This window comes from Rosa rugosa, chromosome 5, assembly GCF_958449725.1.
Source record: "Rosa rugosa chromosome 5, drRosRugo1.1, whole genome shotgun sequence".
In the NCBI taxonomy this organism is placed as follows: Eukaryota; Viridiplantae; Streptophyta; class Magnoliopsida; order Rosales; family Rosaceae; genus Rosa; species Rosa rugosa.
In genome coordinates this window covers 45,817,581-45,843,495 of record NC_084824.1, presented here as the reverse complement: position 1 = coordinate 45,843,495, position 25,915 = coordinate 45,817,581, and the positions used below count along the sequence as shown (strand labels likewise).

Below are 25,915 nucleotides of genomic sequence, written 5' to 3'. Positions count from 1 at the left end.
AAGAAGAAGGAGTCGAGGAGGAGAACGAATTTGCAGATGTAATTTTTAGAAAAGGAGGATGACAGAATTGGTAGCTCAACATATTTCATTAATAAACTACTGTTGCTCCGTGTTTTTCCCCCAAAGCAGCTTTCAAAAGCTAGGAATTGTAGCTTCTCAAAACCAGCTTTAGGGAGAAGCTATTTGGATCAAAAGCAGCTTTGAAATTTTTTACCAAACACCATCCTCTAGACCCAAAAGCAGAAGCAGCCCCAAAAGCATCTCAGGAAGCAATCCCAAACTAAGCCTTAGTTATTGATGAAGAGCTAATGTTGTCTAATAGTCAATTTGTTATTATAGATTTTAGAAATTAAGTGAACTCAAGACTTATGATGGAACAAAAATGTTCCCCTGGTCAGCAGCTGACCAGGGATTGTGTGGTTACTCACCGTCCGATTGAAATCGAACGGTTGACAGCTAAGTGATGAGATCTGTGGTGAGAGTTGTCAACCGTCCGATTGAAATCGGACGGTGAGTGACCACACAATCCCTGGTCAGCTGCTGACTAAGGGAACGGGACTGTATGATGGAACCCATTAAATAGGTTTTGGATAAAAATAATTAAGATTGTAGGACTTTAACATGTATTCAAAAGAGTGCTCGGAGTTAGGAACAAATTGTTCAACAATACACAATATCGAGAAAGTAACTAATATACGGAAAAACAAACATACATAACAATACAAGATTTAATGAGGTTACCTCTCACTCCTTTTTCTTAAGGTACGTCTATTTGAGTGTGACTTCATCTTTCTTGGCTGTTGAAAATAATAACAAAGTAATAGTACAAGCTGTATCATACAAGTTTATATCTCAAATTCAATCCCTTAAACACCCTAGTACATCAATTTTAACTCACTTTCAATACTAGGTATAGATAACTCTACAAATTCTACAGTCAATGCAGTGCACTACTATCTCTTTTATAGGCAATAGGCAATTAATTGATTGGGAAAATGGTTCGTACGGTACCCGAACTTTTCCTCCTTATAAATTTCGGTACCTGAACTTAAAAAAATATCAATACGGTACCTGAGGTTCTTTGCCCGACCGAGGATTGGTACATATGGCTGTTAGCTCCGTTACAGAGGTTGCCAGCTGACAATTTTTAAGGGTATTTTCATCCTTTCATGCCTTAATTTTTCTTTTTTTCCTTTTTTTCCCCAAGCATCTCTCTCTCTCTCTCTCGTGTCCTGTTCACCCGAAAGCCCCAAGCTTGAACTACAAGAACATGAAGAAGAAGAGTAGTCTATGGACAACAGAAAGTGATAGAATTCTGGTGATGGCGGTGGTGGAGACGGCAGAGGTGGCGATGGAACCAAAGGCGGTGAAGGTGGAGGCTAGGTGGAGATGGAGAAGGCGGTGGCAAGGTCATTGAATCTGTGGCAATATCAATTAATTTGAATAATGGTCGAACATGGGGGTGGTGATGAAGAAGGTGGTGCTGATGAGGATCTGCAGCTCGTGGGCGATGAACATCGACGGCTGCAAGCACATGCGCCACTGTCACCTATTCTCTCCCACCCACAATCTGGATCCGACCAAGATTTTGATGCTATGGCCACTTTCCGGTCCAGCCCAGCACCGCCTCCGCCGCCCATGTCCTCCCATGGCCACTTTTTGGTCCAGCCCAGCACGGCCAAAGGAAATTCTAGAGGTTGTTGAAATTTGGGGCATGGAGAACTTAGAGGTTGTTGATTCGAAGGAAATTCTATAACTGGGTCTTTGCCATAATTTGAGGGTTCTGAATCTTGGGTTTAATAAGATTCATGGTGAGATATCGATCTTCTGTGAGCTTAGAGATCTTGAATTTAGCTGGGAACCGGGTGAACGGCTCCGTACTGGGTTTCATTGACAGCTTGAAGGGGGCCTCCTTGTAATGAAAGTGTATGGCTCCTAAAAGAAACATAGATCTCGATCTATGTTTTCTATAATTGTTTGTTCATTGGTGACTTAGTTCATTGGGCAGGGCAATACTTGTTGATTGATTTGCTTATGTCTACAACTATCCATTATGATGTCTCTCAGTTGTGTTTTCCAAATTGGGGAAGAAAATCCAGAAAAGTGAAGGGGGAAAGAAACCCAGAAAGATAAGAAAGAGATTTGGAATTTGATGATTTGTGTTTGCCTTTATAAGGTGTGTATGGATTCTCTCTCTTGACTGAAACTTGAAGAAGATGGTTCAATCCTTGTAGTTGCTGCTGACACTCAAGGATAATTGAAATGAAAAAGAACTGATAAGCAAGGGAGAAGTGAGGATGAAAATTCTTCTTCATTCCTGTAAAGTAAAAAAATAAAAATAAAAAATTTAATTATATGAAAAAGAAGAACTAAGGGGAAAAAAAAAAAGAGTAATGGGCAAAATGGTCATTTTAAGTTTAAAATTGCCAGCTGGCAACCTCCGTAACGGAGCTAACGGCCATATGTACCAATCATCGGTTGGGCAAAGAACCTCAGGTACCGTATTGATATTTTTTGAAGTTCAGGTACCAAAAGTTATAAGGAGGAAAAATTCGGGTACCGTACGGACCATTTTCTCTAATTGATTCATTGCACCTCGTAGAAACAGGAGAGTATAGTAAGAAAAAGTTCCTCCACTTCCGCTCAATGTTTTTACACCAAAAGTGAGTAACTATTTGGTTTCCGTGCATGTTTATTACTCATTCTCCATGCTCTAAACTCAACAGTGCATAAGTTTAGATTTGTTCCCTTAATTTCAACTAAGGCTGCACCTAGCTTTGGCTATATTTACCTTCATCATACAATGAATGAATCATATCACATGCATTATATTGCGCATATTGCGGGTTACTCATTTCCATTCAAATCCTTCAAATGCTCCAATCTCCATAGTCCATAGTCCTCCATAACATTAGCTTGGAGCCATACTACTAAAAGTACTTGGAAGACATGGATGCAAATAAGCCTAACCCTAGTTTCTTCAAACAAATTTGAAGGGGAGGTCAAATTAAGTATATGCCCCAAAAAAGATTCGAAAGCAATGCAAGACTTTTACATATGCCAAGTTTAGTGCAATTGGCTAGCAAAAATTCAGGGGTTCGGGGTTCCATTCCTTCTTCTTCTCTTTTTTTTTTTTTTTTTTTTCTCGTTTTTGTTTTCTTTCAAGTTATTCATAAAGTGCAAGGACCGGCCAGGTTGAATTATCTGGGAAGTGACCCAGCAATAAGTACATCCTAATGAAAAATTACGAGCCGAATGCAACTAGCCGGTAAGAATGCATCAACCAAACTTATTAACATTGATTTCAACGTTTGTTGCAGCAGAGGTGTCCTGATCAATGACAGGGCTTAGTGAAGGCCCAAAAGAAAACCACTACTAATCAGATTAGTTAGTGAGGCTATTATGATGGATCGGGCCCATGGGCCAGCACGATAAATGCTTTTTTTTTTGACGAATTCTGTGTGTGAGAACCTGTTCAACTTTATTTCTTTGTATTGTTCCATGATGTGTGTCAAAAATAATTAGGTAGTGATTTTTTTCTTGCATTCCTTTCTGTTTGATCATTATTTATAATTTTTCTTTACTTAATGAAATTGTAGTCCCCTGTTTTCTGAAAGGCTTAAAAAAAAAATTAAGGACTTTTGTTGACCCAGTTCTATTTTTTGTTCTTAGCCAATTTTTCTAAGGTTACTCTTTGGGAGTTTAGGTTTAGGATCAATAAAAATAGTGTATCCTTAATCCTAACTAGAAATCAAGCCCGCGCGATGCTGCAGGTATATTATATGCTTTAATTTTATCATTCATATAACGGCTAACATGATCATTAATTACAGAAATCAGAAAGGCTTTGTTATTTTCTATTGATAAACATCCAAATGCTGTCAAATATTTTCCATGTTAGCATTAACCTTTGTATGCATACAAAAATACATACCATTTTTGAAAATAAACAAACTAATTTGAACTGCTTCACTGCCTAATGGTGAGGTGTAGTAACTGCATCCACATGCGGAGGACTTTATCCATTGGTGCTTCCACTGAAACTAACATTAGCAATGAAGCCAGTACCAGACCGTGCTTTCAGCCTGATTGAAGTACCTATGCAACAGAGCCTACTCTTTGCCATTATTCCTATCCTATCAGTCAGAAAGTCAGCTTCTACTATTGAGTCGGTGGTTAGAACAATTGCACACCTCTTCTTTGCATCCTCAATGATGTTCCGCACATGCCTTCTAGTTATTGGATCCACACCAGTTGTCTGCATGTATAAACTATATTACAGGAAAAAGAGAGAGTTCAGGAACTTACAAAGGAAAAAAAAAAAACTTCTAATTTTCACTTTTCATATAGAAAACGCTTCTAAGTCCACAATGAAAGTCCACAAACTCTAGGAAGACTCTAAAAGGTGGCTGATCATTGAAGAAGTTAATAATAAAAGTTCAAAATGCTTAGAAACGTCATGTGGAAAGAAACATAAAATGTGAACAGAGCCTATATATATATATAGTGTGGCAGAACGATCTAGAGATAAAGAGATTATGTGTGCATATTTAGAAAGATTTGATAGTGTGTATTAAAAAGATTTGAAGAAGTTAATAATAAAAGTTCATAATCTCTTTAGCTCCAATATGCATCATCCTTGTGTGTATATTTAGAAATTTAGGCGTGATTGCTTGCTTACATATTTCCTATTTCAGCCTATTCCAATAGGAAACTGAAATTTCAAGCACAGAAAACTAAGAAAGATTTGATAGCGTGCGTATCTTCGATAAAGATTAAATTTTGTTTGCTGTTAGAAGTAACAACTAACCTCAAAGGAAAGAATGAAAATTAAAAAAAAAAAAAAAAAATACAGGTAAACAATTTGAGAGAGATACCGCAGCCACTCGAGTAAGCCTCCCTTGATCCTCAACTCCTTCGGGCGTCCCCTCAAGCCGAAGAATGCGAGTGCAAGCACTAACAAAGTGTCGTGCATAGTCATAAGTGTGTATATACCTATATATATGTCATGACAATGATAATGACAATAAAATGAAAGGGAGCCAATTAACTGTTTATTACAGAACATATAGAGTGCCAATGTAAGTGATAAGTTTAATGACTTTGTTAACTCGTGCAATCAACAACAGAAGTTCCTTTCCTAGTCATTGGATGCTAATTATTGCTTCTTCATTTTGGTCATCGAAATAGGGCTGAAAATATCTGCCTTGAAACTCATTACGCCAAGGTTCAAACTTTCATGTAGCCCTGGCCTTCACCACATAGTCGTGTGATAAACATAAACCCAATTCCAATAGATGATTTGCCGTACATAAAATCAAATACTGAGAGGGAAAGCCGCTACTTTTCTTTCTTTCGTTCTTCCTCTGAATCTCTTCTTTTTTTCCCTTCTTCCCTGTTCTCTTCTTGCTTTTTTGTTCTCCTCTCCTTTTCTTTTCGTCCGCAGAACCCAAATGGTTTTGCCCTCTGAAAACCCAAAAGTCACTATTACGCAAACTATAATAGGAAATCAATGATACACAATCGCTCACTCGATCAAATGTGCCTAAACTTCTCATACTATACCCAATTGAATAAAATTAGCAGAAATCAAAGAGAAAAAAGTACCCAAATTGAGATAAAGACTGAAACTTTAGTCTAAAATCCAATCCAAATTACGAACCCATAAACTAACTGAGAAGAATCAAGGAAATCTACTTACAGGAGACTTGTTCTTTGGACCTCAACAGCAATCGCAAGCCTGCACACTCTTCTCTGCAAATGGCGTAACACCAATATTTGCAGGACATCAGTAAATGTAAATCCCTCCTCTTCCACACTCGCTGATTCTTAGTTCATGTTCATTTTGATAACATGATGCTATTGCGAATTGGATGAGTCCCTTAACCCTCAATCGGCCTAGATGCGGAAGCAGAACCCATTCCCTCTCTCCACCCCTTTCTCACTCTCTCTGTGTAGACCAGACCAAAGAAGCAGATGTCCATTCTCCAGAGCAAACACGTAGATTAATCGAAACACGCAGCAGTGGCAGGCTGCGACACCTATTGGGGGCAACAACTCCAGAAAAATGGAGGGGCAAAAACGGTAGTGCACTGTTACTAAGGGAGTTACTGTTCATAAGCTACAGTACTCCTACTCATAATATATAAACAATTGCGGGAGGGCCACCGGTTAGGATGGACTAGTGTTAAGGATAGAGCCTTGGGCCGCACGTCTAAACCTTGGTTAAGGGTTTATAATAGAATTCAAGCTTTTGTTAATTATTTGTTTCACACGTTTTACTTGTAAGAAACTGTGACGTTTTTTACTTGTAGTTTGTAATTCATAGTTACTTGTTTATATTTTGTATATCTTTGTTAATTATAGTCACTAACTTTATTTAATGGAGGCTGAAAGACGTTAAACTCAAGCGCTGCTTGGGAGGCAACCCAATTCAGAAGCAGCAGTGAAGGAATCTACAAACAAAGATTTGCTTTCTCTTTCCCTATTTCTTTTTATTTTTCAATTTTTCAATTTTGTTTTTATTTTAAGATTTGTTTTCATAAATGTCTTCTATCTATGCTTATTTGTTTCATTCACTACTAGAATTATGGCCCCAGACATCGGCCAAAAACCGATGAGAAACAAAAACCTGACCGATGTCTTAGTGGGTGATGAGAAAAATCCGGAAAATGCAGACATCGGTTTTTAGCCGATGTCTAGTATTAGTTTAGACATCGGTTCCTCATTATAAATCGATGTAAATAGATTTAAATGATAACAAACTTACATGTTTTAATATTGTTAAACCCTCATTTTATTGTATTTAATGCTTAAAGAAATATAGATTATACAGCACAAGTTTGAGTTTTAACATCGTTATTGATTTAAGAAACGATGACTGATACTGTTACAGACATCGGTTCCCATAAAGATTTCTTGTTCATGATTTTGAAGCGTAATTTGCCACATATACCATGATTTTAGATTCAATATACACTATTTTTTTTTTTAACAAATGTAATATATATTTTAAGAGTTATCGACTCCCTACGCTCTCTGCTAGGGTTTGAGGCGCGGCGCCTCTCATGGGGTGTTCGCGACCTGAATCTTCTCCATTCTTGGAGATCTTTTTAGGTTGCGGCCTATGTCTGTTTGCCCTTGTCGCTTTCGGGAGCAATGGGTTATTGTGGGGTGAGAATCTTGAGGGGCCGGTGCTGCTCTTTGACGATGGCTGCTTCGTTTTGGGTCGTGCGGCAGGGTTCCGACTGGAGTGGGCGGCGGTTGATGGCGGTGGAACCGTTTGGGGTTTGTGGGATCCAGGTGTATTGGATTGGTTTCCTTGCAACCACAATGGGTTCAGCGATTTGACAAGATCTTATCCTCCCTTGGCTAGTTTGTTTGCCTCTGGTTGTGAATCTGTAGGTACTCGCAGGCGATCTGGTAGCATGGGATTATGCCAGCGGTGGGATTCGCGGTGGGGCTGGTCGTGGGCGTCGTGGCTCAGTGTTAGGCGCCGACGGTGCACACAACTACGGGGTTGGGCCTCCGTTTGTTGGGGCTACGATGGCGGCGACATGTTGGTCGGCGATGGTTATAGCAGCCAGGCGGCTTTTTCCCCTGTCAGTTACGGGGCCGTGTGTGACGGCGCTGGTTTTCTGGTGGATGGTTTCAGGATCCGGATCTGGGATCCGGGTGGGCTTGGCAAATGGAGCCGGATCTGGGATCCGGGTGGAGTTTGGTATTGGCCTGCGGCCCACTATCTTTGGTGGGCTTTTTATGGTTCGCTAGATTGGATTAGGGCTCCTGTGATTTACTATTGGATTCAGGACCCAATTTTATGGTATTTGTTCGTGAAAGATCGTCTGCCAACATGGCCATGTTCTGACACCCTTGGCCGGCTTCGATCTTTAGGTGGGAGAGTGCCTTCATTCCGACGCCAAGTTGATTTTTGTCAATTTGTGTGTTGGAGTTCGATGGGTAGTCAAACCACCGACTACTCAATTCACTACACGGCTGCAATCCGTAGTGTAAAATCAGTGCTGCGTCTCGACGTTGTTGCTCCTTGCATTATTAAGTTTTTATATTTCATATGTATTTTCTTTTTCGTACTGTTTCTTGATGTCTTTTGGCATCGTATCGCTGTAATTTTTCAATTTCAATAAATGGCTGACCTCCTTCGATTCAAAAAAAAAAGATTCAATATACAAAGTCTAGTATTGTATGAACCGATATATTTACTTACATTAACATCAGTGTGTAAGGAAAAAACGATGTTAATTATCTATTGTACATCGTTTCTATTCGAAAAACGATGTCTGGTACTCAGTAATATATCGTTATTGACAAACAATCGATGTCTGTGTATTGAAGGTATTATCGATTTTCATTTTGGAACTGATGTCTGATACTCAGTAATATATCGTTTTTGACAAAAAATCGATGTCTGTATATTTTAGTAACATCGATTTTCATTTTGAAACTGATGTCTGGTACTCAGTAATATATCGTTTTAGACAAAAAATCGATATCTGTATATTTTAGTAACATCGATTTTCATTTTGGAATTGATGTATCTGTATTACTGGACATCAGTTTTTATGGTTAAAACTGATTTCAACTTTATATCTAGACATCAAATTCTATAAAGAGGATGATGTCCACAAAATATGTAGCTGCTGCTATAAATTGCAATTTCGACAGTTGACAAGAGTGATTTGAATATTGGGGTAATTTTATCTGAAATCATCATCCTTAACAGTCTACAAAATGGGCAGAATAAAACCCCAATTCACCTACTACAAGGCTAGCCTAGCAATTAGTATTCATTTTTGTTCATAATTGCTACAAAAATGTTAATCAAAAGCTAGCCTAACTCAAAATCAAGAAGTAGTCGGCTACTTCAATGCGCACCTCATCAAGTTGTTGTTGGGTATACCTTTCTCTTGGAAACTCCGGAGCTGACCTCTGTCGCACAACTTGGAATTTTGATTAGAGTGGATCGAAATCCCAAAGGCTCTTCCTCTTCATTATTTTCATTCATGTTTTCCTTTCTCTACTCTGCCTCTGCTTAATTTCCTTCCCGTCTCCCTCTTCTTCTTCTTCTCTTATATTTGTACTATCAATCAAAAATATGCTTCTCCTTCTCTCTCCGATCAGTCTCGTGATGTGAATTTCCCTCTTCTTCTTTCTGTGCATGTCTCTCGCAGAAGACCTCTATCACCAAACAATTTCCACTTGGAGTCTACGAAGTTCAGCACGCTCTCTCGATCGGTCTCGACTTACACAGAGAAAAGAAACAAAAGGATCAGCATATCCCTTTCGTCCTCTTTCTCACTCTCTTCGCGCAGATCAAAGGAGTACCTGTCCTTCTCCAAAGCAAACACGCAGAAGTAAGTAAATCAACAGTTCAACACCACTCGGTGTTACCTCTGGATCCATATTCTATTCAGCAAAGAAATATGCAAAGATAAACTCAAAAACCATCATCTATTGGATTAGTAACAAATAATGGCTGATTTACAATAGTTCTACCTCAAAAACTGAGAGTTGGGCAACGTTGTCATGAAGTCCATATCCCTTGAATTCAATGCACAATTTTGTGGAATGTAGGTAGTGGTTATAATCGATTCGATATGCGCTCTTCCTCTACAACCGGAAACTGAATGGATGAAGTGCCAAGGTTATTCAACTTCCTGCTACATGAGAACATCACAAACTACTCTCTTTTGGCCATTAGTTGTGGTATGAACTAATCTCATTAAGTTAAGAAATAACATAAGAAATCAAAACAAAACCACTGAAATCTAGAAAACAAAAAACTAATAAAGACAAAGCAAGAACAGAACCATATAGAAAACAAACCTCTTTTTTTTTTCTTTGTTTCTTCTCTCTTGATTTTAATTCGATACATCACATAGAACACGTGATCAGACTTTATAACTAAATTGAAAAACTTGGATTGGTTCCATATCTAAACAAAGCTTTTTGAGTTTCAATCATAGTTGATTTATTATAAAAGGGTTTTCCATCTCTATATACAGAAAAGAAAAATAAAAAAATATAGAGCACAGAAAAAAATAAAACTGTCCATTTCATATACATCTAAATATTACGATTCATTTCCACTATACAAAACAGTGAAGGCTTACCTGGAATCAAACTTGAATCAGATTATGATGGGCAGAAGACACAGGACATAGAAAGCTACAGATCAAATATACTGCAAAGAACCTGCAAACATAACACACATTCACATAATGAACATAATATTCAAAGTGTGTAACCCCCACATGTAACAAACTAAACCTCATTTCATACAAAACTGAAAAACAGAAGAATATCTCAGCAGAAAATTGACAACTGTAATCCTTACTACTGCAGATGAATTCCCAAATGAACTTAATTTCCAATTCCCAAAAGCACAACTGAGAACCAAAAAAACAAAAGCATTGTTTCCAAAAATCTCAGGACCAGCCATCTGATTCGACACTTGTTAAACCGCGCGATACTGCCAAGGCGGGGAGCTTTTGCATGGTTCATTACATTACATTAATGAGTGCAGGTCTATTTTTCAATATAAACCAATGTTTTCAATGTTTGATAATGTAATGAAAGACTGCAGTAACAACATTGAACTCCAGGTCTAAGCAATTTTATATTCTCAGAAACAGACGTGTGGGGCAAATACTCATAAATTATTCAGAAAAGCCCTGAATATATAGTCTTTCAGGAAATAAAATTTTCATTTTTTTTCTCTCTTCTGGGCAAATTGAGTATAGTCTTTCAACACCATATTACTCGGTTTAGAAATCTGTATCTGAAGCTTGAATTTTATATGTAGTAGAATGAAATGAAGTTGACAAACATTGTTTGCCCAAAGCAACCCTTTCTGAATTTTTAAGTAAGTTACCCACTTTAAGTAAGTAAAGTGGAGCTTTACACATATACCTGAGTGGTGATCAAGGGAGGGAATTTCGCTACTAATTTGATGGTGATTCAAAACACACCATTTGTTCGATAAAACGCAGAAGCCAAATCGAACATCAGAAGGTGAAGAAGCAAACTCCTAAGCGGTGGATGCCTAGTCAAAATTTACTATAAAGGGTGCATGTCAGCACCTGAGTCTTTGAATTACAAAGCTAGAAGCAAAAAGCAAAATGGAGAGGGTCCTCACCCAATTTTTCTCACTGAGAAGCGATAAAGCCAATTCCAAGCTTCAATGGTTGAGAAGTTCTGTTTTGACGAAGACCCAGGCGCGTCTCCATCTCCAAGTCATATTGCATCTCCAAAACCATCTCAAAAGTCCTTCATCGATTGGCAGGAGTTTCTGGGCTCATGTACAGTATTACTGGGTTGAAAGACTATATACAGTATTTGCGCTGAAAGACTATATTCAGAAAAGCCCTGAATATAGTCTTTCAGGAAAAATATTTTCATTTTTTTCTCTCTTCTGGGCAAATTGAGTTTAACATCTCAGGAAACTATTTTTTTTTTTTTTTAGACATAGATTATTCAGTATGTTCATGGCAATATATGAAAATGAAACACTGCAGTAACAACATTGCACAAACTCGAGGTCTATCATGATAATGTTTTGAAAATACTCAGTTGGTATGTGTGATAACTTGGTAATGCCATCATTTTCCAAAATGTGCCAATGTTTGATTAATGCATGGTTCCGCTCCTCATAACTCCAAGGTTCTCATATTAATTAATAACACAACCATACCACATTCAAATACAAACAAAAAAGCACCATAGAAACGGGAAAGATAATTAGGGTCACCTCAGAGATACAGATAATAAAAACTCAACTAAGCCCTTCTTATTAGGCAGTACGAAAAAAATGGTCATTTTCAAGTTACATGAAGTATACTAATAGCATATATTCTCAAAGATTGAAACATCGAGTTAAATACTAATCAAAACTGCAAACATCAGTCCAGAAATGTAACTAAAGCTAACATCAAAACTAAAAAGATTAAGAAACTACCTTCCAAATCTGAAGACAATTCATCCCTTACAATATTTTCTTGCCAGTTCCACCTGAGAAAAGAAAAAGTCACTATTTGTGAACGAAATGCAATCTTAAATGGAAAAGAAGTGGTCTATTTGCAAACAATCTAAACTGAAAAAAGGCATGATAAAATTAGTAAAAGAGAAATTAGACCAGGAATACATTGTAAGACACAAACTGTGACTAAGTTTGGCAAAAACCGAGTTCATTTGCCTACTTATGCTGCGATCTCTATTAGTGAAGACACAGGTTAGCTTATAAACTGTGAAATTTTTTTACAGTTAACTTAATTCTTGTGTGATTTCATTCAAAGGCGGGGGGAGAAGAAGATACTATATATAGTTGGTTCCAACCTAAGCAACAAAAGAAAAAAAATGAAAAATGAAAAAAAAAAATAATAGACCCTGCATATCACTGCATATAAGAACATGGAAAAATGTAATGCTATTTATCACAACCTAATGAAAACGTAAATACTTTCTTCTTTAAGAAAATTGGCACGTACCTTTGATTTCTCGGTAAAACCTCCACCCTAGCTTTGAACTTTGCATGTTCTAGAGTTCAGTGTCCCTATATAAAAACAAACTGATCAGAGTTACCAGAAATAACACCAAAAGCAAATCAACAATAACTCGTGCAGAGTGCTCAGCCACCTATCTAAATTTTAGTATGGTAATGTATAATATATTAGAAACACCTCAAGAAGTAACTCACACTAGGCTAGGCAATGTAAATGTTGCAGTCATAACCCAAACACCATCAGTGAAAGATAAAACATAAAACGTAACCATATGATTAGTAGAAGAAAGTATTGAAGCAGAATTTGCAAACTGAACAGACAGTAAAAAAATATCCACAAAGACCTTTCGATAGAATTATCAAAAATTCGATTAACCTTGTCTCGGCTTGAAAATACAGTTGAGAAAAAGAAGCATCCTACTATACATAATAAGTCTACTGCAGTAGTAAAAACCATAACCAATCTACTCCCAAGTTAAAAACCATAGCTAGGAAGATAAACATACCATACCTCTCCACAGTCTTCATATGTGGAATTGTCAAATCTATTTTAAACAAACAAAATGCCCAACCCTCTTATACTTGTAAAGAAAAAGTTGCAGACTTTGAAATTCAAACACACCCAGAATTGAAAAGATTAAAATTTGAGTAAAAATTTGAAAAAGATTGAGCGACTCCAGCCGGTCACGATGTCAAATAGGCTGCTGCATGGTACACTGACCTGCACAGTTAAAGCACAATCGATTATAAATATATAGAAACAATAAAATACAACCTGAGGATGAAGAACAGAAATTTGGCGAAGAATCCATCCGGGCATAAAGAGAATTACCTGAGATGAGACCCTTTCGGCCCTCTGTTTGTTGTATACCTTTCCAGAATATCAACACGCTCTCGCTCTCGCTCTCTCTCTCGATCTCGAGTTGCAGCATAAAGAAAAAAGAAACTTTCGTCCTCTCCGTCACTCTTTGTGCAGATTCAAGGAGCAGGTGTACTTTCTCCAGAGCAAACACGCAGAGCCATAACCACTCGGCATCACAGGCAGCCAACACCTGTCGGGATCGAGTAAATCAGTAACAAGGGAGCAAATGGCAGGGGCAAAATGGGAACGAAACTGTTCGTAAGGAGTTGCCTAGGAACAGTAACCCTCCTTTAGTATATAGTAAACGAAACTGTTCGTAAGGAGTTGCCTAGGAACAGTAACCCTCCTTTAGTATATAGTAAATGGATTGATTGAGGATCATGTGCCAACGTGCGTGCCATGGGACAAAACAAAACTCAACAGTCCAAATGCATGTGGATGGCATGGGGTACTTTGGTAATCCTATCACCGGCAAAATGTATATAAATAAGCTAGTGTGATAAACTTATCATCCTCACAATAAACATACTGTTTGGCCATCAAAAATGTGGAGGCTGAAGGTTTCAGAAGGAGGAAGAGATGGTAACCCATGGCTCACAAGTGTGAATAATCACATCGGGAGACAATTCTGGGAGTTCGACCCCAATCTCGGAACACCGGAAGAGCGAGCTCAGGTGGAAAAAACACGTCTTGAGTTTCGTAACAATCGTTTTCAATCCGAACATAGTTCTGATCTATTAATGAGACTTCAGGTACGTACTAGTTCATGTATTAATGAGTAATAGTTCATCACGAAAAGCTGTTTACGTTTGTGCATATGTTTATTTAGTTTGCAAAGGAGAAAGAAAGTGATCGAATTGAGCTACCAGCTCAGGTGAAAATAAAAAGTGAAGAAGAAATTAATGAAGAAGTAGTAGCAATCACATTGAGGAGGGGGTTGAGATTTTACTCGACTCTTCAGGCTGAGGATGGTTTCTGGCCCGGTGACTATGGCGGTCCTTTGTTTCTTCTACCTGGCTTGGTACGTACGTAAAGTTTACCCTAGCCAGATAATATTGTTGAATTTCTTAATAAATTAGATCTTTTAGTGTATTAGGTATGATGTGCATGTCCTTCCCAGTGAATATATATATATAAGGAGGTAAAATTTTAAGTTTTCAATTACTGAGTGAGTGTTTTTCTTTCACTAAAGAAAAAAAAATCATAATATTATTATATTAATAATCATATGCACGTCCCGTCTTGCAAACAGAGATGCTAAAAGATGTTGTGCAACCGTGTGCTTTCATTCTTAAGGTAGGACAGAGTATTGATACTCTCCTCACGTAACCCCAAATTAACTACTTTAGCAAGTAGCAACAAGAAATGTGAGGTTTTATCAAATCTCTTGATACTATTTAGAATAATCCACTAACTCATATATCTTATATTATTGTGGGACTTCCACGTTTCATATTTTTGCCTTGTGACTCACACAACCCCAACAACACAAAGATGCAAAATAAAATAAAAAGAATAATAGATTACTGGAGGTTTTGTATCCTGGATTTCTATTGCCAACAAAATTTTAATTATTGCCATCTCAGATGTAGACTTAGTTATTCCAAACTTAAGCTATTAGTAAAATGATCAACAATATGTATCTCGAAATATCATTGATATTCAATCCACGCAGCCAGTGTCGAAAGGATTTGCTTGAACTATTGATCTTAATGGATTGTAAATTAACTCTAGCTTGCAAGAATTATGCCTCGAGTCATTGACATGTATATGCCATGAAATTAGATGGAATCATTTCATACATACATATATACATAAGTTAATGAATAATTCATTTTCATCTTATATATATATATATATATGGTCCCCCTTTTTGTCACATGGATACATTTAACGTCGTAATCATTTTCAATTAAAATTATATATGGGTATAATTTGTACGATGAAAAATAAGGTATCTATCACATAGTTCTGATCGATCAATGTTTACAAATAAAAAGCAAACCCCTTCTTCGTTCCTTTTACAGTTATCATTTTAATGGTCCCAACACATAATATATGGAAAAATTCTATATCGTAGTCATGCATATTCATCTTTATCAATATTTATGTATTATATGTTATATATACCATAATATATACCAACCAAATATTTGTTTTTATGTATGATTATACCAATACTATATAATTTTATAGAACACAGATTACATTATTGATGGTCCAAAGAAATATGTGAGAAGATATGACATATGCATGTGGGCTATTTCCTACTCTTTTCCTTTTTTAATATCCTCCTTCATTATCTTTGACAAATTCCTCGCTAAACTTTGAAATCAATGAAAGAAGGTCTTATATTCAAAAAGCTAGAGGCTGATGTTTTTGGTCATTAGCACCTACATACATATATGTTTATAGACTGATGTAGTATGAAAGAACAATTTAAATACATATTATTGAAATTTCTAGGTGAACCTAGACGGGGCGAGAAACTTTTTATAAAAGAAAGTTAGGAACAAAGAAGTGCACCTAATTAGTCAATTAGTGAGACATAAAAATCTTAATCTCGAAAGAAACATTTCATAAAAGAAACTAGCAAATGAATATATACTTTAGTAAAAATTAACATATATTCTCTTAACTAACCATCCACTTATTTGATACAATTGTACATATGAATAAATCATCTCTGATTTGTTAAGTTTTTTTGTGATAATATTTATTAATAGTGTTTTAAAATTGTTCGAATAATGAAAACGATGCATAATTAAGGACAAAATTTGGATGAGCTCATTCAACTGCATACGTTGTTTTCTTATGAAGCTAGTTTTCTACGCCTACTACAAACTTGATCGGTGCAACGTAAATAAATTAAAATGAAATTAAGAATTATTGTCGGTAGAGATGTATAATTCCCATGATGCAACATTTGCCGAGTGTTATTAGCACTTCTCCCGAGCTCTCAACTTAAAAAAGAAAACCCTAGCAAAACATAAAGCTCTGGGATTTAAAATAATCTCTATATTTTGTTGTTTACATTACAAGATCGATTCATCTCTATTTTATTCACTAATCTCAAGCAATCACATTGGTTGTGTTACATGCACAGAGATTAATTAAGTTAATTAAGCAGTTAAATAATGGGTTAATTACATATAAGTGTATCTTTGAATGTTTTTTTAGCTATAAGGCCACCAACTAGTTTTTTTCCCTCATAAGGCCACTAGATTAAAAATGGTGTTATATTTTGGATATTAAAAACCAACATATTTACATAAATGCCACTAGAGTACAAAGTCAACAATCATTATCTCTCTCCTCTCCGGCGAGGTCTCCGGTCAACTCCGGCCGACCTCCGGCGGGTTTCCGGCCGACCTCCGACCAACTTCCGACCGACCTCCGGCGACCACAAAAGCTACTGTCACTAACACCAAAAGCTACTGTGGCTAGCAACAAAAGCTACTATGATGAGATTTCCGGCAACCTCCGGCGAGGTCGCAAAAGCTACTGTCACCAGCAAGAAAAACTACTTTCACCAGCAACAAAAGCTACTATGGTGAGATTTCCGGCAAAGTCACAAAAGCTACTGTCACCAGCAACAAAACCTACTCTCACCAACACTAAAAGCTACTCTCTCCCACCAACACTAAGCTACTGTCGCCAGCAACAAAAGCTACTGTCACCATAAACAAAAACTACTGTCACCAACATCAAAAACTGCTTAACCATCACCAAAAGCTACTCTCACCGACACCAAAAGCTACTCCAGTGAGTTCTCCGACGAGATAACAAAAGCTACTGTACCACCAACACCAAAAGCTACTCTTACCAATAACAAAATCTATTCCGGTTAGGTCTCCGGCGATATCACAAAAGCTACTGTTACCCACACCAAAAGTTACTGTCACAAACAGAAAAAGCTACTCTCACTAACAAGAAAAACTACTGTCACCAACAGTAAAAACTACGCTCACCAACAAGAAAATATACTGTCCAGATTACTACCGTCTCCAACAATAAAAGCCACTATAATCAATACCAAAACCTACTCTTACCAGCGCAAAAAGGTACTACCAAACTGAACAAAATTACTCCCAAAGACTGAGAAAACTATTACTCCTAATTTCAACAAACACAAATCCAATTAGGAGCAAATTTTGCCAAATCGTCCGAAATCAATAACAAACCAGTCAATAAATATTCACATGCCACACTCCATAGAGAAACCAGAGGCGAGTAGAGAATCGGAGCTTGCTTGCTGACCTTGAACATCTACACGCACTGGTGGTGCGACGCGAGCTTGTTGGCACTGTGGATCTTCGAGTTGCAGGTCAGACACAGGTAGACCGAGTCGGTGAGGCAAAAGAAGGCCGCCGGCAACAACTTGCCGGCAAGAAATCTCAACGCCTAAGTACGAGCACGAGGTCGAGTTCACAGAGAAACCAGAGGCGAGTAGAGAATCGGAGAGATCTGAGCTCCGATCGGAGCTTCGTCGTTGTCTTCAGGCATGGCGGCGCTGTTTCGAGGTTTTGCAAGCTTGGATCGATTGGAATCTCACCAGATCGGAGGCGGTGGTCGTCAGAATCGGGGCGGTGGAGAAGTGTGGAGAGAGCGGCGTGCCTTAATCGGCGATGGAATCTCACCAGATCAGAGGCTGTGGTCATCGGAATCGGGGCGGTGGAGAGGTGTGGAGAGAGCGTCGTGCCTTAATCGGCGATGGGATGGCTGGGCTTTGGTCGGATTTGTGCTGTGGTTCAATTGATGGTGACGGTGATGAGAGATGGTGGCCGGAATTGATGCTTTCCGGTGATTGCAGAGGAAAGAGAAGAAGAAAAGGGATCGGGGAAAGAGAGAGAGAGAGAGAGAGAGGAAATGAATTTCTTTTCGTTTGGCCGGGATGATCATGAAGTTAGTTTCTTCACGAAGGGTAAAATTGTCAGGGTGAAAATAACTTCAAGCTACAAGTGGCCTTACGTGTACAAAAAAACTTTGGTGGCTTTATAACTAATTTAAGTTTCAAACTGACACTTGTGTGTAATTTTCTATTAAATAATATTGGTGCCGTGTCGCAGGTTATTGGATTATCTGTAACAGGGGCCCTTGATGCAATCTTGCCACACGAGCATTCAAAGGAGATCCGCCGCTATCTTTATAACCATCAGGTATTGCATCATATTACTTCATTCTTTCCATTTTCAATTCCTTGAAGTTTGATTTTGTATTTTTCAAATGCTACCTGTCATAATATTCCATGAGGTGGGTAGTTTAGTTTGCTTTAGTAAGTTCATTCTGAATGAGAAACAAACAAGGCTGACATATTTCAGCCATTTAGTTGGAACCAATTATCTTCTAAATAATTATTAATAAATCATATATAATAATGAGCTACCAAATCCAATCAATTGACTTTCGAAAATGGAAACTAGTCGATCCCCAGTAGTGTGTAATTTATTTGGAGTTTTGTATATATTACATTAAACCAAACCACACCCAATTCGCAAGATCTGTTATCTTATTTGCATGGAATATTAATTAGTATCCACAATCCATTTTAATTTGAAGCTGCTGGTACTATGTACTATGGCCAACATTCTCTTTCAACGATTATTGATGTTATACTAATTGTCAAAACTATAATCTTGCACCTCTATTGATAACTTAGCTAAAAAGCAATTTGCTATATTCTATTTGTTTCTAGTAAGTGGTTTTCGATCAGTATCAACACTTTTTTTTTTTTTTTTTTTTTTTTTTTTTTGAGACTGATCAGTATAAGCACTTAAATAGAAAAAACAATTAAAAAAAAAAAAAAAAATTTGTGTTGCTATAATATCTCCTTTCAGAATGATTGATGCGTCTCAAATTCAAACTTTTTCCTCCCTCATAATCAAACAATTAGGGACAGCCGCACCGGTCCTTACTTAAAAAAAAAAAAAAATCAAACAAATTAACTTACTTTGAAAAGGGTGTTCTTAAGTTTTTATTATTATGTTTTGAAACATTTCAAGTGTACATACTTGCATTTATTGTACTTTTTTTTTTTTTTTGAGAGAAATTGCATTTATTGTACTTAAGTAATTAGTACGTGCATCTAATTAACCAAAGGTGCTTCTAAGAAGACCTTAATTAATGGTTTGGATTAATACGTACTCCCATCATATAATTGCAACAAATGAATTGCATGCAGAACAAAGATGGTGGTTGGGGACTGCATATAGAAGGGCCAAGTACAATGTTTTGTACAGCTCTGTCCTATGTGAGTCTGAGATTGCTCGGAGAGGAGATGGACGGCGGTGATGGCGGCGCCATGGAGAAGGCCAGAAAATGGATTCTTCACCGTGGAGGAGTTACCACCATCCCATCATGGGGAAAGATGTGGCTCTCAGTAAGCTCCAGCTGCACCTAAACCTTAGAATTAATTCTCTGCAGATCAATGTTCGAATTGCTAGCATTTGGCATTAATTGCCCGCCCTTTTGCCCTACAATGTGGCCCTAACACCTAATTTATATCTTCATTATTAATGTGGTCCTGATGTGCATGTATCATTTGTTTAGTGAAACCCGTGTGGTCCTATTTATTAATCAAATTGACATTATAATTCAGAGACAAACCTAAGCAAGAAACAAAGAAAAGAGGCTGGAATGTCAGTATTTGAATTAATTTAATCAACCTTTATTAATTTTTTCGTTATTCTTTATGGCTACAAAGTACAAACATATTAATTAAACTCGTTTCAAAAATGATGAAGGACTACTCAAAGGTCAAACTTGTGTAGCTTAATATGTATATATCTGATATTGTTATATATTATATGTTAAAGTTACTGTACATGGTGGCGGCAGCCCTAACTACAAGTAGCTAGTAGTAATTAGTGTCATGCATTATCAAAGTGGGCAAATGCTTAGGTGGGGGTTTCCCCACCACGTGTCCCTACGGCAGGCCAATCAGGAGGAAGAAATTTTTTTGTCTTTTCCGAAAACACCCCTGCTCCTTAAATATACAATACCCAAAACACTCTCCTGCTGGGAGGTGATTGGTCTGCCGTAGGGACACGTGGTGCGGGTGCCCCACGCAAGTTTCTCTCATCAAAGTGTGTTATTTCTTAAGTTCACGTACGTAATTAGCTTGAATTCTGTATGACAATACTTGTAGTTAGGGTTTTGGTTCAAACGTAACATGATGGGGTTTGTAGCTCCATATAGCAAGTATATATTCATCTTGACACTCAGGCTCAGAGTTTAAATCCCCGTCTTAGTTTACTGTCTCTATTGAATATAATGAACTTGTCAAACACTCTATCGATCTTTACCACTCATTGCTAGGAATGAAAGTCGATCACTCGGATACTATTTTGCTAGTTAGTTGACTAAGAATTTATGCATGGCAGGTACTTGGTGTATATGAATGGGATGGTAACAATCCACTGCCACCTGAATTGTGGCTTTTACCTTACTTTCTTCCAGTACACCCAGGTTTAGTTTTCTTCCATACATATACTTGAGGAATATCAGTCATGTGTTACTTTATCCCAATAATAAGATTTGTTTTTATTATTCATATTTATATGGGGGGATTGATTGATTATATGGTGCGCGCAGGTCGAATGTGGTGTCACTGCAGGATGGTATACCTGCCCATGTCATATTTATACGGCAAGAGATTTGTTGGTCCCATCAACGGCCTTATTTTATCCCTCAGAACGGAGCTTTATACCTTTCCCTATCACCTGATTGATTGGAACCAAGCAAGAAATCTATGTGCCAAGGTACGCCTACTACTTAAAATTGTTATTACTGGGAAAAATAATTGCAATGAGATAACATTCCAAGTTTTGCTTGTGTTCTGGTAGAATAAAATATATCTTCTGGATTCAGTAGTTGTTTAACATGGTAGATACTAGAGTTCTAGTTTCATGAGGTCTTAGAAGTGAACCTCCATAAGGACGCGTATGGTGAACTAATTATTAGGTTAGGTCTAGATAATTGGAATATTCTTGTTGGAGAATTAATGTAAGGTTTCATACTATTTCCAATTAATGTAAGGTTTATTAGCTCAACCACTAATCATTTTTGCAATGGTTTCTCAGTTGGAAATCCAATTTATGACATTCATACATTTCAATTTATTCCAGCTAAGGTAAAACAATATTCCTCGTAAATAAATCTGCAGGAGGATTTGTATTACCCACATCCCATTTTACAGGACGTGCTGTGGGGGTGTCTTCATAAGGTTGGGGAACCTCTTCTAATGAGATGGCCATTGTCTAAGCTCAGGCAAAAAGCTCTCACCACCGTAATGGACCACATACACTATGAGGATGAAAACACTCAGTATATCTGCATTGGACCTGTCAATAAGGTTTATCATTTATCTAGGACTATTTACTCATTTTAGAATTAAAAAAAAGATGGTTAATTTGTCTTACATGTTACGCTACCGGAGATGATTTTACTATTCTACAGTTCTGGAATGGTTGAATTTGTAATGAGCAAGATGATGAATCATTTCAAATATGTAAGTATGCCCTGAGATTTTGAAGAACAAAGGCTTACGATGATCAAAAACATGCAGGTACTAAACATGATTTGTTGTTGGGTGGAGGATCAGAATTCAGAAGCATATAAGTGTCATCTTTCAAGAATCAAAGATTATCTATGGGTTGCAGAAGATGGAATGAAAATGCAGGTTAATTATCCTGAATTCAATAATATTAATGAATTATTATTTTCCTATATATGCAGAAGATATTGTGAGCAATTAAACATTTTGGTGATGCATACATAGGGATATAATGGATCCCAATGCTGGGATGTTGCTTTGGCTGTTCAAGCAATCCTTTCTACCAACCTTGTGAATGAATATGGTTCCGTGCTTAAGAAGGCGCACTATTTCATCAAAAATACACAAGTACTGTACTCATAATTAAACTCAAACTTCTGCTTTTAGGTATACAAATATATATGTTTATCGTTAGCTTCCATTAAATGGGTTTTGGTGTGATAAATCACTTAAATAGGTTAGGAGAGACAGCTATGGCAATCTTAGTTACTGGTACCGTCACATTTCTAAGGGCGGATGGCCCTTCTCCACTCCAGACAATGGTTGGCCTGTCTCAGATTGTACAGCTGAAGGTTTGAAGGTACATACCTAACAATGGTTGCTCCATCAATATCTGATGAATATGATTTTGCTTTTTTTTTTTCTCCTTTTTTTTTTTTTTGTTGGTAGCTTAACTCCAGCTAATTGCAGGCAGCACTCTTATTATCACATATGCCCTGTGAAATTGTGGGAGAAGCAATATCAGCTGATCAACTGCATGATGCTGTTAATGTAGTATTATCCCTACAGGTACAACTTGACCTTGTGACAGCTTATAGTACAACTACAAAGTATTTATGTAATCGCAAGAGCAATGACATGTATTTTATTTCTTTGACTCAACAGAACAGCAATGGAGGGTTTGCATCATATGAACTCACAAGATCCTATGCCTGGTTGGAGGTGATGAACGATTAATTCTTGGTTTTTAAGCTGGTATTTGAAGTATGCTAACCAAGTGTGGAAAATTGGTTTTTAATTTTGGGAAAACCTGACTCTCCTTTCAATATCAACAGATGATCAATCCAGCTGAAACATTTGGAGATATCGTTATTGATTATCAGTAAGAAAAAAATAGTACTTCATTGCTTTCCCAAAACAAAGTAGTTGTGTTCAATTTGCAAAAGAACAACCATATATAATACCAGTCACCGAATTTGATAACCAATGGGGTTGAGAGTGAGTCCAAATTTGAACTAAATGAAATGCTCTCACATCATTCGGTAAACAAATTTGGTGACGAGTAATGATACAAAAAGTCCTTACCTACCCTTATGAATACATGCAGGTACGTGGAATGCACATCAGCAGCAGTTGAAGGCCTTAATGCATTCATGAAATTATATCCAGGGCATCGGAAGAAAGAAATAGAAGCATGTATTGCAAAGGCAGTTCAGTTCATCGAGAGCATCCAACTTCCTGATGGCTCATGGTTAAATTTGTTTCTAACCATTTCATCAATATATAATTTCGAAATGCTAACACCAAAACTGGACGTATAAACATGAACTGAGCTTAATACTTCATTATGTTCCAGGTATGGGTCTTGGGGAGTTTGCTACACCTATGGAACATGGTTTGGAATAAAGGGGTTAATGGCTGGTGGCAAGACCTATCAGACAAGTAATAGCATTAGAAGAGCATGTCATTTCTTGCTGTCTAAGCAACTAGATTCAGGTGGCTGGGGAGAGAGCTTTCTTTCATGCCAAAACAAGGTAAAGGGGCGTTTTGGAAATCCATGTTGAATTTACTAGCTATCTGTGTTCAGCTTTTTCCTTACCTTTCTTTACCTTTTCCTCTGTTCAGCATTTCCGGAAACCATATATGATGTTTTTGAATGATATCTCTGCTATGGTTGAATAAATAGGTATACACAAATCTCGAAGGGAACAAACCACATATAGTAAACACTGGATGGGCTATGTTGGCTCTAATTGAAGCAGGGCAGGTGTGTGACAATATGTGTGTTTTTCCATAACAGATTTAAAGCTAGGCCAATATAAACATGACTACATGAGTAATGGCCATATGAATTGCACTTTCTAAAAACATGACGCGAAATTTAACGTATTAATTAACGATTCCTAACTGTTGATCTGATAGCATATCTACTGTCGTATGATAAAGATGTCCATGTTTCCCTAGAAATGGTAGGAATACACTCATTTGTGTCCTTTTCTTTCCATAATATTGTGACTTCTAGGGTGAAAGGGACCCGATCCCCTTGCATCGAGCAGCAAAGGTATTGATCGATTCACAGATGGAAAATGGAGATTTCCCACAACAGGTATTTGTTATTGTAAATACTGTACAAGGTTTCAGAGGCATAAGATTACTACCTTGGACTTGACTATGTCTATTTCAACAGCAAATCATGGGAGTCTTCAACAAGAATTGCATGATTAGTTACTCGGGCTACAGAAATATCTTTCCTATCTGGGCACTTGGAGAGTATCGAAACCGGGTACTGGTACTTCACAAATGTATCAATCAAAGAAAATAAGCGTGTAAATGCTCATGTAGATATTACAGTTGTGGCTATAAAACTATGCTCATGTACAGTGTTTTAGTGGTTGTGCAAATTTGATTTTGTTTATCAAGACCATTTTCAGAAATAAGTAGTTGGGACCAAACTATATCACAGTTTACAACTGTATTATACAGATGATGTGAAATCTTCAATGTTAGCCTAGACATGTAAACAGTCCCGGATTCAATTAATTAATGCCAAGACAACTGACCAACTACATAGAGAGAGCATCATCTCGGCCAACTTGAGATTACAACAAATATTTTCTACCATTCAAAACTGAGACCAAACCCTAGCACAAAATCGGGGATGGCCAGATACAACAAAAAAATTTTGGGGCAGTCAAAACTGTGAATTGCTAAGAAAAGTGACCATGCATGCACCTGGCACTCTGAAACATTTTATCTACTCTTTGCCATGTGTTGCATTGAACGTCTAGGAGCTTGCTTGCCTTATCCTGAAGTCTTGACTGGCGTCGAATTGTTTCGCCATGTATCTGTCCAGGAAGAAAATTAAAACAAAGGCAAAAGACATTAAACAGAGTTTTACGACCAACTGGAAATTGGTGATTTTACTCTTTATTTTTTTAGTTTCATAAAAGCTAATAAGGCCAGTTTATAAGGGAACCATTAATTTGTTCTCTAATTACAGTTCTAGTTCTGAGTTCCACCATTATCTAGGAGATATTATAATATTTCTAAAAGGTCTGTGGTAATGCTACTTGTTACTCATCTATTTCTGGACCGAAATGACTTATTGCAAAAAGATGGTTGAATGCAGAAAGGAATTATATCTATACCTTCAAAAAAAACCTGATCACAGCTTGTACAAAGTCAAAATTGTTTCTGCATGCAGTCTCGTGTATAAAATAGTCGAGAAGCAGTTCAATTGGAAGCAACTTTTCTGGCTCTTCTTCATCCTCATCACCTACAATCTGAAGAATTCGAAGTTCCATATCCAGGGATGATGGAGACAAAGTTTTGATGAAATCAGTAAATTCTGAAACTGCAACAAAAGAAACACATCATAGTTAGCATTATTTCTCCTGAAAGAGATGGAACTGAAGGCAAAAAGAAAGGAGCCTTTTCGGGTTTCTTTGGGGGCTCAATCGGTTTATTTCGTTCCTGGAAATTGCATAACTTACAGGTTAGTAACCAACAAAATATATGGAGAATTCTTGGGTACCTTGGTGTTTGCCATACCCTCATTTTGTTAAATATTTTGGACCATTGGATTAGTAATATATCCAATGGTTCAAAATATTTAACAAATTGGTAACTTGTTTAGCCCTTAGCCTTTCTAATTTTTTTGGTAACACAAACTACTAATTGAATTGAAAACAATAAAGATAGTGAAAACAATAAAGCCAATTAATGTTTGATTATCAATTGACAATTGACAATTATGATTTTT

General features: G+C 37.2%; 1 protein-coding gene and 2 long non-coding RNA genes across 14 annotated transcripts; 1 reads left to right on the top strand and 2 right to left on the bottom strand.

The window, feature by feature from the left end:
* Positions 1–3,804: 3,804 nt before the first annotated feature.
* On the bottom strand, positions 3,805–6,037 carry LOC133710666 (uncharacterized). The gene is made up of 3 exons (XR_009846795.1): positions 5,702–6,037; positions 4,878–5,466; positions 3,805–4,271 (listed from the first exon to the last, which is right to left on the bottom strand). It is a non-coding gene; the product is annotated as an uncharacterized LOC133710666 (long non-coding RNA).
* Positions 6,038–8,692: 2,655 nt separating this feature from the next.
* On the bottom strand, positions 8,693–13,684 carry LOC133708692 (uncharacterized). Of its 11 annotated transcripts, none has more exons than XR_009845995.1 (8): positions 13,350–13,684; positions 12,504–13,238; positions 11,975–12,027; positions 11,156–11,308; positions 10,930–11,076; positions 10,131–10,212; positions 9,514–9,674; positions 8,693–9,347 (listed from the first exon to the last, which is right to left on the bottom strand). It is a non-coding gene; the product is annotated as an uncharacterized LOC133708692 (long non-coding RNA). The 11 variants fall into 11 exon arrangements; XR_009845989.1 differs by having other exon boundaries at positions 8,693–9,342; positions 9,514–9,697; positions 13,350–13,682; XR_009845991.1 differs by having other exon boundaries at positions 8,693–9,342; positions 9,514–9,677; positions 13,350–13,682.
* A 70-nt stretch (positions 13,685–13,754) lies between these two features.
* On the top strand, positions 13,755–24,475 carry LOC133708691 (cycloartenol synthase-like). 2 transcript variants are annotated; one of them, XM_062134184.1, is made up of 18 exons: positions 13,755–14,131; positions 14,254–14,400; positions 18,449–18,538; positions 19,561–19,758; positions 20,762–20,846; positions 20,973–21,139; positions 21,544–21,732; positions 21,946–22,059; positions 22,159–22,281; positions 22,391–22,513; positions 22,624–22,722; positions 22,819–22,875; positions 22,989–23,035; positions 23,261–23,404; positions 23,510–23,687; positions 23,840–23,920; positions 24,176–24,259; positions 24,341–24,475. In XM_062134184.1, the coding sequence occupies exons 1-18, from the start codon at positions 13,925–13,927 to the stop codon at positions 24,473–24,475; spliced, it is 2,268 nt and encodes a 755-aa protein (XP_061990168.1). In that variant the 5' UTR covers positions 13,755–13,924. The 2 variants fall into 2 exon arrangements, with proteins under 2 accessions (XP_061990168.1, XP_061990167.1); XM_062134183.1 differs by having other exon boundaries at positions 13,758–14,131; positions 14,209–14,400.
* Positions 24,476–25,915: the final 1,440 nt, after the last annotated feature.

Excerpts from the sequence above, each read along its gene's own strand:
- LOC133708691 (XM_062134183.1), top strand. The coding sequence starts at position 13,925 with ATGTGGAGGCTGAAGGTTTCAGAAGGAGGAAGAGATGGTAACCCATGG. Across the intron at positions 22,723-22,818 it reads ATGTAGTATTATCCCTACAG|AACAGCAATGGAGGGTTTGC; the intron begins GTACAACTTGAC and ends TTGACTCAACAG. Across the intron at positions 22,876-22,988 it reads GATCCTATGCCTGGTTGGAG|ATGATCAATCCAGCTGAAAC; the intron begins GTGATGAACGAT and ends CAATATCAACAG.